Here is a 16279-nt window from a genome sequence, read left to right as displayed (position 1 = left end):
ATAAACCAGCACACTCAAGTTCAAAGTTCCCAATCAGTTCCTCATCTCCATCTGAGACTTCATCAGCCTGACCATCTCTGTTCATACCAATATCAGCATTTTGGTCAAAATCATTCAAAAAGTCTCTAGGAAGTTCCAAACTTTCCCATATCTTCCTGTCTTCTTCTGAGCCCTCCAAACTGTTTCAACCTCTGCCCATTATCCAGTTCCAAAGTCACTTCCATATTTTCAGGTATCTTTATAGCAATGCCCCACTCTTGGTACCAATTTTCTGTATTAGTTCTCACATTGCTATAAAGAACTACCTGAGACTGTGTAGTTTATAAAGAAAAGAGGTTTAATTGGCTCACAGTTTTGCAGGCTGTATAGGAAGCACGGGTTGAGAGGCCTCAGGAAACTTACAATCATGGTGGAAGGCAAAGAGGAAAGAGGCATATCTTACAAGGCTTGAGCAAGAGGAAGAAGAGAGTAGCAAGAGGAAGAGAGAGAGCAACAGAAAGTAGACAGTGGCAAGAGGAAGAAGAGAGTAGAATATCTTGTCTCTGCATGACAGGATCAAGGGTGGCCTGGGAGCTTGGAGTTGCCATCCACTGAGATGGTCCATATCATAATTTGCCTTGAAATATATTTATTTGTGAAAGACTTTGTAGATAAGAGCTCAGGATTCAAACTTAGATATATCTGTCATCAAATCCTGAAATGTTTATTTGCTTAATATCTGATGCTGTGGTAATCACTTAAGTACCTAAGTGTAAGTTTCCTCATCAGTAAAATGAGTTAAAAATGCCTGCATGCCAAGTTTTCTGTCAGGAGTAAATGGGATAATACCTGCAAAGCATTTCACAAAATACATTGTACATAGTAAGTGATCATTAAATGATAGATATGCTTTAGTAGTACTCATAGTACAATTACTATTATTATTTCATGTGTTTTATGTCTTCTATTGGGTTGCATTCTTTTCTTGCTCTTTTTGTTGTTGTTGTTTGTTTGTTTTAGTTTGTTTTTTGACATAGGATTTTGCTCTCTTATCCAGGCTGGAGTGCAGAACTATCATAGCTCACTGTAGCCTCTAACTCCCAGACCCAAGCATTCCTCCTCCCTCAACATTCTGAATAGCTGGAACTAGAGACATGCACTATGATGCCTAGCTAATTTTTTAAAAATTTTTAAATGTTTTGTAGAGATAGGGTCTCACTATGTTCACCAGACTTGTGTTGAACTCCTGGGCTTAAGCAGTGCTCCCATCTCAGCCTCTCAAGGTGCTGAGATTACAGGCATGAGCGACCATGCCCGGCAGGGTTGCATTCTTGAAGAAAGGCATAATCTTTTTTTTCTTCCCCCTTGCAGAAATAAGGCATACTGTGTGTAGCATTAATAGTGCTCTCTCTGCGCATTAATCATCACCTGACTGGCATGATTTTGTGGATGAGGAGCCTGGTATTACAAGGGATGATAGATGCAAATGGATGATTGGCCTTTCCTATTCATTTCTAAAGATGACAGAAATTTCACATGTTGACTTCTGTTGGTCAAAGGGTTTTCAAATTTAAGGTGTGGAATATATTGGCAAAGCACAGCAAGTTAGATTTCTACCACCATCACTTTTTAAAAAATTTGTGTCCCCAGTGTTCCTTTGAAGATTTTTTCACTTGCTAATTCTCTTACCTTTTATTTTATGTAATTTTGTTTGGTGTACAAATATACTAACCATGACATAAGAATTGCTGGAAAAGTGTTCTTGTTTGTAAAGGATCTCTTTAAAATTGAAGTCATTTTGAACTCTGTTCTTCTCTTCCAAGCTTATAGCAACCCTCTCCACCTTGGCATCATATGTAAATTTAATGAGCATTCACTCACTTTCATCATCTAGGTCATTGGGTCATTGATTCTTGTTTCCTTTGTGCTTCTAGAACAAAGAGATTGTCTCAATCCACCTATTCCAGTCCTTCCAGTCTATGGACAGTATTTTCCTGCTTCCGTTATACTTCAAGAATAAAAGCATTTTCAATCTACTATTAAAATGGGAAACTTGTTATTTCACCAGACCTAATTTTTTGAAATAGTGTAGTTTTCATGTTTTTCTCTTCCCATTCTTAAAAATGCTTGCAATTTTAGGAGTTTTTCATTTGTTTAATAATAGTCTTGGGACTATCCATATGGAACATTACCCAGTATTTCTTCAAAGGCAGTCAGCTCTTAAATTCAATCCCAAATTAGTAGCTGGCCTATTGGTTCCTAACCTTTATTTTTTGTATAATCTTCTGTTCTGCTATAATACATTTCTTTATAAAAAGTTATTTAAAGTGTATTGTAATTACTATTCAGGGAGAATAACAAAAAAACAGAACTGGGAATAATTAGAATAATTATTAAGGGAATAATTACAAGAGATGATAAGCTAGCAAAGCACTGATGCAATGAGGGTTTGACTGTTGGCAGAGGTTAATGTTGACTAGTAACAGAGACCTTTAGGGAGAACAACACAGAAGAGCAGTGGCAAGAAATTTTTATTGTGTTACACACAATATTACCAAATATAAGTGATGTATTCTACAACTCCAGTCTCTACAATCTTTCCTGAATTGTCCAGAATTATCAATATCAACTCCATCTCTACATCTACAGGAATATTCTTTTTAGAATGCAATTTTAATTATGTTACTCCTCGGCTTTAAATTCTCCTTGGTTCTGTTTGACCTTTTGGATAAAATACAAATTTCTGTCTGGGAACAGTGGCTCATGCCTGTAATCCCAGCACTTTGGGAGGCTGAGGCAGATGGATCATGAGGTCAGGAGTTCAAGGCCAGTCTGGCCAATATGGTGAAACCCCATCTCTACTAAAAATACAAAAATTAGCCAGGCGTGGTGGCGGGAACCTGTAGTCCCAGCTACTCAGGAGGCTGAGGCAGAAGAATTGCTTGAACCTGGGAGGCAGAGGTTACAGTGAGCTGAGATCACACCACTGCACTCCAGCCTGGTCAACAGAGCGAGACTTTGTCTCAAAATCAATAAATCAATAAATCAATCAATAAATAAAAATTCTTAGTGTGAAAGGAAATGTCTTCCAAGTTCATATCCCGCTTATTCTTCCAGTCTGTCTGCTACTCAAAATTCACATTCCGCTATGATTATGTTTAACTCTTTGATGTTCCACTTAATCACCAGTTTTCTTTTCTGAGCTTCCTCTGAAGGATGATTTTCTTGTTTTCTTACAGTTCCCCTCTACTCCCCTATCTCGTGACTGTATCTTGTAGATATTTCTGTCATAACTCCTTAGATTCTGAGGTGGCATCCGTTACTTTTTTTCTACTGATTGTTTTCTTTCAGAAATTGTTCCTCCTCTACTTTGAGTGATCCCAGGAGTCCTAACTGCTATGGGACTTTTGTCTCACATCACAGAGGATGAGCTCATGACATTCACTGACCAGTCAGAATACTCCATCCCGGCGGACACAAGGATTGGCCAGTGATAATCTCTTTCCTAATCAAAACAAATCATAGCCCTTTGGGGAAACAGATATAGATTCTATTGTATGGGAGTCAATTTACTCTTTCTCTGAACTCAGTAGGGACACAAAATTGAGGCCCATATGAGATGAGTCTTAGTGCATCCTAAGGATCATCCAGAAATTAAGTCAGAGAGAAAGAGAGCCAATAAACTGAAGAAAGGTAGATTTCTGATGATATTGTAAATATCTAACTCAACCATTCTGAAAGTTAATACTACATATCAAATTTACCCATTATTTAGTCAACAAGATTGAATAAATTGCTCAAGATGACTTCAGGTAGGTGTCAACATTTAATATGGAAATATTGCTGGATAGCACTCATATGTTACTGCACTGGTTTATTTATGTTTTCTCTCCTTTGTGTATTACTGATTGTTAGATCTCTTCTACTCAGCACACAGTGCCTAGAACATAAGCACAGGCTTAAATGATCTTGGAATAAATGTTCCAGCCAAGCTTGTTAATCAAATATGAAAATAATTAAGAATACTGGCTCTGGAACCTGATTTTCTGGGAAACATATCCTTGAATTTACCATAACTCAACATATTTATCTTTAAAGTGAGGATGATGATCATAACAACCCCATTAGATGCTTATAAGAATTAAATTATATAATAAATGTAAAATGTTAGTTTGGTGACTAGTACAGAGTATCCATGTAATAAATGTTAGCAATTATTATTTATGTCTCCAGAATCATCTATATTACCTGTCATACATCCCAGAATGATGTTGTTTAACCTACAAAACCCAACATAGTTTACCTTTGTTCTACTTACAAAGTAATTGGTTATTACCCATTATGCACATACTAGTTTTCTTATAGGAAGAACCTGAGTGAAGCCAAATCAAAGAACAAGGCTAGGAAACTGAATTTACATCAAGGCCTGATGCTGGATTATCAAAATGAAGTCCCTGAAATTTCAGCCTAAATGTTTTAATCCTCCTTTCTCCATATTCACATTTGAAAATTATTTTTCAGATATGCCAGCAGATAACTGGGTCACTATTTTTCTCCACAGTTTTAGATGTTTGATTTGGTACTATGTGAGGGAGTCCACACAATGAAGGCCCATCGAGAAAGCATGATGAACAAGTGGACAGAAAATCAATAAGGATACAGAACACTTGAACAACTCTATCAACCAACCTCACCTAATTGGCATTTATAGAACACTCCAGCTAACACTAGAGGAATACATATTCTTTTGAAGTGGATACAGTACATTTACCAACACATATCAACTTCTGGGTCATAAAATAAACCATAATAAATCTAGGAAGATTCAAGTCATACAGAGTATATTCACTGACCACAATAAAATTAAGTAAGAAATGAATAACAGAAAATTTTCTGGAAAAATCTTCTAATATTTGGAATCTAAATAATACACTCTGAATAAGACATGGGGAAATTAACAAATGAAAGGGAGAATTAGCAGGCATTTTAAAGTGAATGAAAATGAAACTTAAACATATCAAAATTTGGGAGATTTCCTAGGTGGTACACTTAAGAAAAAATTTACAGAATAAATGCTTAAAATGGAACAGAAGAAAGGTCTCAAGTTAATGACCTCAGCTTCTACCTTAGGAAATTAGAGAAAAGAAAAATTTAAATTCAAAGTATGTAGAAAAGGGAAATATTGATTAGAGAGGATATTTACGAAATAGAAAACAAGAGAGAAAATCAATTACAACAAAAGATGTTTTTCTGAGATCAATAAAATTTATAAATGTTCAGCTAAACAAATCACAAAAAAAGGAATAATACACAAATTACCAATATCTGGAATGAAAGAGTTATATGATTAGAGTTATTAAAGGGATAATAAGGGAATATATCCTGTAAAACTTTATGCCAATAAATTAAACATTTTAGATGAAATGGGCCAAGTCCTTGAGAAAGAAATAAACCACCAATGCTCACATTAAAATAAATAAATAACCTACCACATATTAACAAAATTAAATCATTAGTTAAAAACCTTCCCAGGGAGAAAATTTCAGGTCTCTACTGTTATACTGGTAAATTTTAACAAACATTCAAGAAAGACATAATATAAATTTTATACAAATTCTCCCAGAAAGTCGAAAAAGATAATAGTTGCCATTACATGATGCTAGTATTATAGTGACAACAAGGAAGACGTTACAAGAAAGATAATTAGGCACTAATATCCCTCATGAGCACAGGTGCAAAATTTCTAAACATGTTTTTAGCAAATTGAATCTGACAATTTATAAAAAGGATAATATATTATGACTAAATGACATTTGTCTCAGAAATGCAAAGATGGCCTAACATTAAAGAGTTAATCATTATAATTCACCATAATGACAAACTAAAAAACAAAAAATATATAACCATCTTGATAGATGCTGGAGAAAAGCATTGAATTGAGTCAACACTCATTTCTGATTAAAACTTTTAGCAATGTAGAAAGAGCATGCAACATCTTCAACCTGATAAAAGGCATTTATAAATATTTAGAGACATACTAATGGATAAAGACTGAAGGTATTGCTTCTAAAATTAGGAACAGCACAAGGGTTTGCTTCACCACTTCTATTTAATATTGTACCAGATAAATAGGCAAAAATGAACTGTATCCTATGTATAGCAACACAAAAATTAGAAATGAAATTTCAAAATACTACTATTACAATTGCCCGGAAATGTGAAATACTTAGGGATAAATCTGAAAAAAAAATATGAAAAATGTATTCACTAAGAACTACATCATGGACAGAAATAAAGGGGACCTAAAGGAACTGGAGGCATACTGTATTCACGGGTCAGTCAATATTGCTAAGATGTCAACTCTCCCAAATAGTTTTATAAACACAATGCACATTTCTGCAATTCCAGTATAATTTTTGTAGGACTTTACAAACTCATTCTTAAACTCATATGCAAAGGACCAAAGAAACTTAAAAAAAAAAAAAAAGAAAAAGAACAAAGTTGGAGGACTAACAGGACCCAACCAAAATATTTTGTGTGTGTGTTAACTACAATAAACGCTTCAGGGAATAACTTCTACCTTCCTAGTTATTTGCATGCTGCTATTCATGATATCTTTTTACCCCTCACAGAGTATCAAGAATAGTATTCCAGACTGGGCATCAAGGCTCAAACCTGTAATCCCAGCACTTTGGGAGGTCGAGGCTCGTGGATCACTTGAGATCAGGAGTTCAAGACCAGCCTGGCCAACATGGTGAAACCCTGTCTCTACTAAAAATACAGAAATTAGCCAGGTGTAGTGGTACATGCCTGTAGTCCCACGCTGTAGTCCCAGCTACTCAGGAGGCTGAGGCAGGAGAATCACTTGTATCCGGGAGGCAAAGGTTGCAGTGAGCCATGATGGCGCCACTGCACTGCAGCCTGGTGACAAAGCGAGACTCCGTCTCAAAAAAAAAAGTACATAGAAATTCCAAAAAATGCAATTTAACCTACACTAAAGATCACAGCAGACTTTGATCCTATTTCAACCATCATTAAGTGACTAGTACGTGTAAAACACGAAGAGGCACATCATCACGTTAAAATTAGAACAACGAAGAGATACAAAGAAAAATCCTAATCCAAGTAACAATGGGAAAAATTCATATTTACCTTATTTTTACATTTAGTCATTGGCTCAAAATTATTCATTGCCAAAGTCTAGTCTTTTTAAAATTTTATTTGTTATGTTTAGTTATTCAGGAAACATGTTTAATTTTCAAAATATCTTTCAAATAGTACATATAAGATGCATGTATCATGTCATTACCTATATCCATTTGTATTGGCCCATCAAAATAAATTAGTATTTAAGGGCATTGGTGAAAATTAATTTGTCACTATATGGGTCAGTTCTTTTATTAATAATAATAAAAACTGACATTTACATAACTTCGTTTGTAGAGCAACTTCATATTGATTCTCCAAATATTTATTAATATTTCCAATATTTCTATGCATTATTTGGCAAACATTAATCTCCATTTTGCCAACTTTTAAAGCAAAACCGTAGCTCATGAACCTAGTGACTCTGTTTTGTAACTCACAGTCTATGTCTATCCGCCCAGAAGAAAAGAAAAATATACACATCTAACATGAATTAGTTTAGCTATCTTGGTAGTGAAATATCTAATTGGCACTTTGTTCTTTATTCCCACCTTTTTATATGCGATCCAGTCAAACACCCTGTCAATATCTGTTGCCTGCAGCACTTCCTGTGATACTGGATGGGAACTGACCAAGCCGTCCAGCAGCATCACTTCATGCAGAACATCAGTCAGGAACCTCTGTTTTTCCTGCAATACAGTAGACAGGGCAATATCATAGGTGATTCATAGTTAGAGAGAATGTGTATGATGAATTGAACATAATGTATGTCACTTAATTGCTGATGTTGATCAGTCTTCCAAGGCATGACTCAACTCTAAAGTGAACCCAGTAAAAATGCTCCTTAAGTTACTCTAAAACGAAGGTGGTTGACTTAAGCTCAACATGAAACAAAATCAATGGACTACATTGGTCCCTAAGTAGATAAAAACAGTGAACTCTTGTGTTTTAACAGTGGCTAAAGCAAATTTGGACAATGGGCAGGCAATAATAACAATGATAAGATGCAGACTTATTTGTGCATTTTACAGGGTAAACATTATAATTCCAGTCCCAAATGAACTTTTAGGTAAGTTCAATATAAGAAATACTAACCTTCTGTTATTCATACCATGGATTTCTAATACCATTTAAACAGCTCTTTTTTTTTTTCCCTGTCCTTCCCTCCCTTCACTCCCCCTTCACACACTCGCATAAAACACACACACACATTTATTTTCTGAAAAAATTTCAAGAGACCACAACTAGTAATAAAAGGCACTCTTCACATCAAGCTAGAATACTGGTGGATGTATTTGGGGATTCAAAATAGTGGACATAAAGTGGAGACCAATCAGTATTAATAATCCATTACCATGAAGAAATGAAAATAGAAAAATCATGAGATTTCCATTTTCTGCATATTGAGACGTTAGCATTTGCTCTGGTAAAAGCTGATTTGCTATGTTAAAAAATAAACTGTAAAGAAAAAGTACTTCTCTGTTTTGGGGTTTTTTGTTTGTTTGTTTGTTTGTTTGTTTTGGAAAGCCCACTTTAAAGAAACAGCTAGGGTTTTGTTAATAGAAATGCTGGCAGCTAGTAGTCTTCTCGGCCTCCTGCCTTCATTGAAAGAGGAGAGTAAGAAAAAAGAAATTGCAAAATATAACAAGGGCTAAATAGCCCCTAGATAGTTGTGACCTGAGGAGTATCATTACAGAGATTAACACTCCAATGCTTAAACTGCTCTAGCTAATTCTGAACTCACTCCTGGAGTCTCCTAGTTTTGAGCCCAGCAGATAAACAGCATGTTATTTCTCAGTGAGTTGTAATTTCAAGCTGAGAATACACCAATCCTGGATTTAAAGACATGGAAATGGAGAAAAAATATGCCAAGAAAAGAATTGTTAACTGGACATAAATGTGTGTGGTAATTTAAATTTGGCTTTAAAGAAAGATTTCTTTTCAACCTCATTAGCTCTATGATTTAGTATGTTTAATTGATAATGTATTTAATTAGGCATCTGACTACATACTGCAAGGTTTGTTTTCTAATAGATTATGTTTTATAGTCTATGGTCCATATATTTAACTTCTTCAGTCCTCTCTTGCTCTAAGAGCTTCACAGCAATGATCTTTTCTCCATCCAAGAGGATTATATGGTAATGACAAATCATACTTTGAGTCCCTGAGGGCTGCTCCGGATCCTAAGAGGCCACAGATGAGAAGTTCAAACTTAGACTGAATTAAACGACAAATATGACATAAATACTATATTTCTTCTCAAACCAATTTCCTAATTCCAGACAAATTAAAAAGAGTAGAATTAGACTTTATGCTTTAAAATTTTAAGATTAATAACACCAATATTCACATTGTTTATTTAAGTCCACTGAGAAGCAACAATAAGATCTCAGAAAAATAGCATAGTCTTAGAGAATAAGAAAAATTTATGTACCAATTTCAAAAGAAAAAATTTAAGGTTACTTTTAAGCAGATATACAATCTTGTTATTCATTCAATTTTAAAATGTAGATGAAAACTATCTGATATTAGAATTAATGGGAGAAATAATGAAATTATAATTATACTTCAACTTGACCAATGAACACTTTTGTTTATAAGAAATACCAATTAAACGTGTGATTCCATTCTGAAGATAAAATAATATTTAGCCATTTAAACAGCAATTGCCTGCTCTTTTACAAATCATTCAAGCACCTGATCTAAAACAACCAGGTAAAGTGAACTTAAAATGATGCTTTATTTAAATCTTAATTTTAAAAGTTGGTAACAATAAATTCATATTGATCAATATTAAAATTTACTAAACATACCTTGGTTTGCTAGAAATGTAATTTTTAAAATGGTATAAAGAAAAATGGCCATGTAATTTAGAAAATAAAATCTAAATTCCAAAGAGAAAACTTTCCTGTTAAAAGAAATATGAATTATATATTATATTATTGCCTCATGCTTCTGGAGGAAAACAAAAACAAATCTTGCCTACTCAGTAGACTTTCAATAAGCAGTGTTTAAGTTTTGTAGTGCTAAATCATTAGCAAAAGATTCATCTGTCTACCTTGTTGGAGAGAATGATACTGTGTAATTGAAAAAAATAAAAAAGTTTATATGCATAAATGGATTTAGAGAGAGGGGAAACAAAGAAAAAAGCCTGGCAGGAGAACACTCACAAATCCCAGAATAGCTAATACCTTAAATTGAGGAGGAAAAAAGAAAAGTCTAGCCAGAGGCAAACTCAATTTTACAGACTTGCAAAGAGTTTCCAGCAGAGAAGGTGCTAATTTTTTATAAAGACCTGTGTCACTATAAAATAAGAAATGATCTCAGCTTGTCAGCCCTGGCAGGGGCTCTCATCATCATCAAAATCAACAACATCAGCAAGATTAAGTATTGGTTAATTGCCTACTGTTTACCTGAAACTATGAAAGCTTAAAAATAAAGAAATCCTAGCTTTAATGTGAGGTAAGAGATAAAACAGAATATTTGGCCATAGTAAATGAAACACTAGTTTCATCTTACAGGCTGAATGTGCTAAAGGGATTTCGAGAAAAACAATACTGATTTGGTTTGACTCTGTGTCCCCACCCAAATCTCACCTTGGATTATAATAATCTCCACATGTCAAGGGTGGCGCCAGGTGGAGATAATTGAATCACAGGGGCTATTTCCTACATATTGTTCTCCTGATAGTAAATAAGTCTCACGAGATCTGACAGTTTTATAAATGGAAATTCCCCTGCACAAGCTCACTTGCCTGCCGCCATGTAAGAGGGCTCCTCATTCACCTTCCGCCATGATTGTGAGGCCTCCCCAGCCATGTGGAACTGTGAGTCAATTAAATCTCTTTCCTTCATAAATTACCCAGTATCACATATGTCTCTATTAGCAACATGAGAACAGACTAATACAAATTCTGTTAAATGAAATGATTCGTGGAACATTTAAAGGAAGAAGTAGAATTTGATCTAACTCTTGGCAGGAAATTTAAAGTTTGGTGTGTGTGTGTACACATGCATGGTGAAATAATATATTTGTGGTGAATATTCAACAGGTACTTATCATTTTACATCATATTTTAAGGTCACCATGATAAGTGACCTAACACTTTGAAAAAGCAGCACAATAAAACAAAATGGAGAACTTTAAAATCTGTTTACAGTAAGTTCAATGTCAACAGTAACCATAAATTCTACCACTTCAATGTAGGTGCTACCTAGAGTAGTTGAATATGTGCCCACATTTAAATAGTTACAATAATATCAAATATATCATTTTGTATTCAACTATTTTCAAAATTCTATTGCATTTGAATTTTTGGAGAACAGTACAAAGGCATTTCAGAAAAGTAAAGAAAATGTGAGTAAATGTAGAGTTGAGAATGAACACCATATAACACTGCCATTATTTTATGTATTCACTCATTCATTTAACAAATATGTATTAAATTACCACTCTATGCCAGATATTGTGCAGCATTCGAGGAATGAATATATAAGCAAAAACTAGGCCCTAACCTTAAATAACTCAAGAGTAGAACAAAAAGTACAAAAAAGTACAGATAAACAGCAAACTGTAATATAATATGATGGATGCTATAAAACACAGAGGATGAAATGATTAATTAGTTCAGAAAAGGCTTCATAGAGGAGGTGACATTAAAGTGGGTTGTTGAAGGATGAGTGTTTACTCAGATAAATGGGGGAAACAGCTGAAAAGGGCAAATCTGGCAGAGGAAACACGAAAGAAAGATACTCTGTATTCTCAATTATCAGGTTGAAGTTTTTTTCTTTATAAATAGGCAGTGGCAGGCATAATGGCATAATAAAAGTAGTGTCTTAGGAAAATTAACTTATCTGCCGTACACAGGATTATTTGATGCATGCAAACAGGAGACAGGAAGTGGGATGTGGTGATGATGTATTAGAACAAGATGTTGCTGAAGGACTGTTGGATCTGAGAGATATTCTGAATGCAAAAATTCAACCAATGTTGATACTTTGATGCCTTGGTTCCCTTAGTAGATAAAAGAGAGGAAATACTCAGTGATAGCTACATAGCTTTTAGACTTGATGAAACCCCCCCCCACCAAAAACAAAAACAAAAACAAAAACAAAAAAAACCGGGGGAGGAACTACTGACAGAAATGGAGAGGTAGAAAAAAAGTTTGGTTTGGAGGATATGCTAAAAACATCCAGTTTTAGATATTTTGCAAGAAAAATTAAGGTAAATATCTAAAAAGATATGTGCCATAGGCAACTGAAAGTAAAAGCCTGGGTCTGAGATAAGAGGCTAGTGCTAAAAATCTTTTGACAATAAACTGTAGTCTATATATATATATGTGTGTGTGTGTGTGTGTGTGTGTGTGTAATCTCACAAAGAATTCACTCAAACGTTATTTATTACAGTATTAGCATTTCATATATTGGTATTCAGTAGCATCTGTGAAGGGAATTATCAATAGTTCTTATCACATTAGGCACACATGAGAAATTATATTTCTTTATGTCTTGTAATGGCTTCTACCTGAACACGTCAAAGTCTGAGGGGTTAAAAGAGAATATGCCTGGCATAGCCACAGTCACTGGTGATGGATGGAAAATAGGAAATAAGAGTAAGGATGTTGGCAGGTTCCCCTAGGAAGGCTGACTAATTTTAGGGAAGAGCAACACAAGGCAGATACTTCGACTTTGTCACCAAAAAAAATACACAAAAAAACAAACAAACAAAAAACAAGCAAACAAACAAAAAGCAGACCAAAAAATCATAGAATAATCTAAATCAAGATCAAAGAAAGTCAGATACATCAAACCAGAGACAAAGAAGAAAAGAGCCAAGACTGAGCCAATTCAAGTAGTTGTGAGGTGTTCATAGGCATGGAGAAAGCAGAAGAAAAATTATCAAAGAGACATGGGTTACATCAGAGCAGCTACAAATACTCAATTTTCTAGAAGGATAGATCTGAACATAAATGGCTTTTCTGGTATTCCTAGGATAAAAGGGAGACACATTGAAGCCTCCAGACTGGATATCTGCCACTCACTGGCTGTATGACCTTGAGCAAGTTACTCAAACTTTTTAGACCTCAGCATTCTCAGTTGCAAACATATATGGTTGTGAAAATTAAATAAGTTAATTAGTTCTACAAATATTTATAAGCAAATATTTATAGTAATATTTATTAAGCACCTGCTACATCTTAGATGGTATGCCTGGTTCTGGGATTAGAAAGATACAAAGACAAAGGATACTGGCAAAGGCTATAGATACTTGCAAAGGCTATAGAAGTATGATAGACGAAGGTGAAAACAAATGTTAAAACACAACTTGCTACATGTAAAAATGGAAGTAGGTTCAGGATGTAGTGTGACTACACTGAAAAGGCTGCTAATTATTCTGCCTTAGGCAGGGTAGAGTTTGAATTGAATATTTAACGCTGATTTGAGTTTTCTAGGAGGAATGGCAGAAAAGGGCATTCTTGACAGAAAGGAATATGTGGGAAAAGTCATGGAGACCTTAGTGTGGTTTGTTTGGGATACTACAATGTTTTGTGTGGCTAAAGGCAGATTTTAACATAGCAAATTACTAGTAATGAGAAAAAAAAAAGATAGGCAATAATGAAATCATCAAAATTTGTCCATGCCTAGTCAGAAAGCTAGTGTTAGGAAGTGACATCATCAGGGCTACATTTAGAGATATAACTCTGAATATCTCTGAATAGTAGGAAAGCGGACTAGAGTGATAAACAACTAGAAACAGAGAAACAGGACAACATTGCATAATTGTGCACAAATAGCACACAATATGTGCTTTACCTTTGTGATCAAAACACATTGCACCAATTATTTCTCTAAAACTTAGCTCGATTTTATAACCAACGGTGATCAACCAATGTATTTACTTTGAAATCCAAAATGCATACATTAAATATAGATATAAATGTAAATGTAGGCAGACTGTAGATGCAAATATATATATCCAAATACAGTTATTTCATTTTTCAGTATTTTCATTTGTTTATGTAATATCATATTCTAGATTGTAATGTTCACAATATCTGGTTATAATTTCTTAGGAACAGATAAAGGAAGTTTTTTAATGCTGGAATCAAACCAATAGAAAGTCTGACTAAAATTATAATGCTTGAACAATGCAATCTAATTCCACATATGTTTCCCGACTCCCTCATCTACAGGAGGTCCTGTGTTAGAAGCAAAGGAGATATAATTGAGACAGAATTCTGCCTTTAAGCAACTCCCATTATGGTATGAAAGATAGATACACATACAGCCCATTAATGCCATGTGATAGGTACAGTATTATTAATAGTATAAAATACTGTGAGAGTAGAGAGAATGTTATGAATAAAAATGCTTTCAGTGTCTAAGACTATGTTGATTCAAGTTTACTTGATCTATCATAAAGAGAACAAATAAGATATATAATTTATGTTTTACTTCTCTGGAAATCTATACTATAACATGATAAAGACTTTTAAGAATACCTAGGTTAAACAAAATACCACATGAATTTTTACTAAACTGAATTCCTTATTTATACAAGGCTAGAATGAAGGATAAACACATAATTAGCATTGCACAGTTGGTGTTTTTCCTTCTTGTTTTTCATTACCTACTCAAATCATGACAAAGGTTAAAGCAGAGAAATATGATCAAGAATTGAAAAGAAGTAAATATATTGGGGGAAAATATCCATCAGATTTTAATCTATGTGAAATAGTATCCCTGTAACTTTGCAATTATCATCTTTTGTAAGCATACAGCACAATGCCATATTTGAAATTAGAAATTATGTAGACTTCGAATTTCCTATAACATTGAAAGAAATTTACTTTGTAAATTTTATATTGTCATCCAACTCTTTATAAAGTTCTATAATGTACAAAAGTATTTTAAGTTCTACCAGTTGAAAGTTAGCTAGATTTACTAGTGAAAAATTATATCATCATTTAGTTGACTAGTAAATAATTTATGCACAGTTAAATCATACTGAGGGAGAAAGTAAAAGCTCGTGAAAATAAATGTTGCTTCCATATACCAATGCACTTTAAAAATTAACATTTCAAAATCTCATGTGTAAAATATACTTGTCCAAGATGTTAATAATTATTTTCACTTGCAGCCTGTTAAAACAGTCCATTTATACTAAAGCCAATCTTGTGTAAACACACTTATATACAGAAGGTATTTTTGAAAAATAATTTTAAAAATAATCACCACTAATGCCTACAATGAAACAAGCACTGTACTGAAAAGTTTATGTGTTTGTTTGCATAACATTTTATTGGAAGTGTTACATGATCACAAGACTCCAGGCATATCTCTTACTGATATAACATTATTCTGTGATTTTGCATAAGCATTACAATTAACTGAAATAATGTGTTCCATATGTTATTTCTTTCAGCCATCAACTACATTTCATTCAATGCCAAGCTACAAAATCTCTAAGATGCCTTAATCAGTGCATAAACTAAAAAAGCGATTATGTTTTTATAAGAATATCTCAGATGATTTTGTGCCTCTCATAATCCCAGATAACCCTCTGCACAGTTTTTATGAGCTTCTATACTCTGGAACACGATGAACACAGAGAAAGTGGGTTAAATTGTGGGTCTGTTCCATGACTAAACCCTTCAGCTGCCTCATGTTTTGTTTTTAACATCCAAGCTGAATGCGTCATGTCTCATTTTATCCAAGATGTGATGCAGCTAAGGGAAAATGCTAAGATAGAACACAAAACGAACTTAATTATATACAACCAAATTCTTATCATTCTGCAGACTTACTCAAGAATCTTAAAAATATAGCAATATTGATACAGCAGAAGTTATCAATCAGTCACTCACATTTTCATTACTTATGATAATCCTGGGTCTTATGGAACAATTGTGAATGTGCTTCAAATAATGTCAATCACAGTAATAATTATGAACAGGTTGTCTAATTACATAGCTCATTCTGATTCTAGCGGCCCAAAAAATCACTGCAAATAATTGCCATATGCCATGTGCTTATCCTTTAAAAATATGCATGTCATTTAGCTTTCATTTATTTGTGAGGATTTCTTTTTTTTGTTGTTGCTTAAACTATGAATTGTGATTTAAAGTGTTCTTTTTAATAAATATTATTGTGTA

The 16279-nt window shown here is 33.9% G+C and overlaps 1 protein-coding gene across 2 annotated transcripts in view; it reads right to left on the bottom strand.

Annotated features, from left to right (window-relative positions):
• The window catches only part of TRHDE (thyrotropin releasing hormone degrading enzyme), a 425213-nt gene that overhangs the window by 173476 nt on the left and 235458 nt on the right, over positions 1-16279 (bottom strand). For both annotated transcript variants that reach the window (XM_015152258.3, XM_077954735.1), the window contains exon 6: positions 7677-7814. In XM_015152258.3, coding sequence (XP_015007744.3) covers positions 7677-7814 — 138 coding nt within the window. The remainder of the gene's footprint in view (positions 1-7676; positions 7815-16279) is intronic.

Source organism: Macaca mulatta, chromosome 11 (genome assembly GCF_049350105.2).
Source record: "Macaca mulatta isolate MMU2019108-1 chromosome 11, T2T-MMU8v2.0, whole genome shotgun sequence".
Lineage (NCBI taxonomy): Eukaryota > Metazoa > Chordata > Mammalia > Primates > Cercopithecidae > Macaca > Macaca mulatta.
Note: the sequence above shows the minus strand (reverse complement) of the source record. Positions and strands in the feature narration are given on the sequence as shown.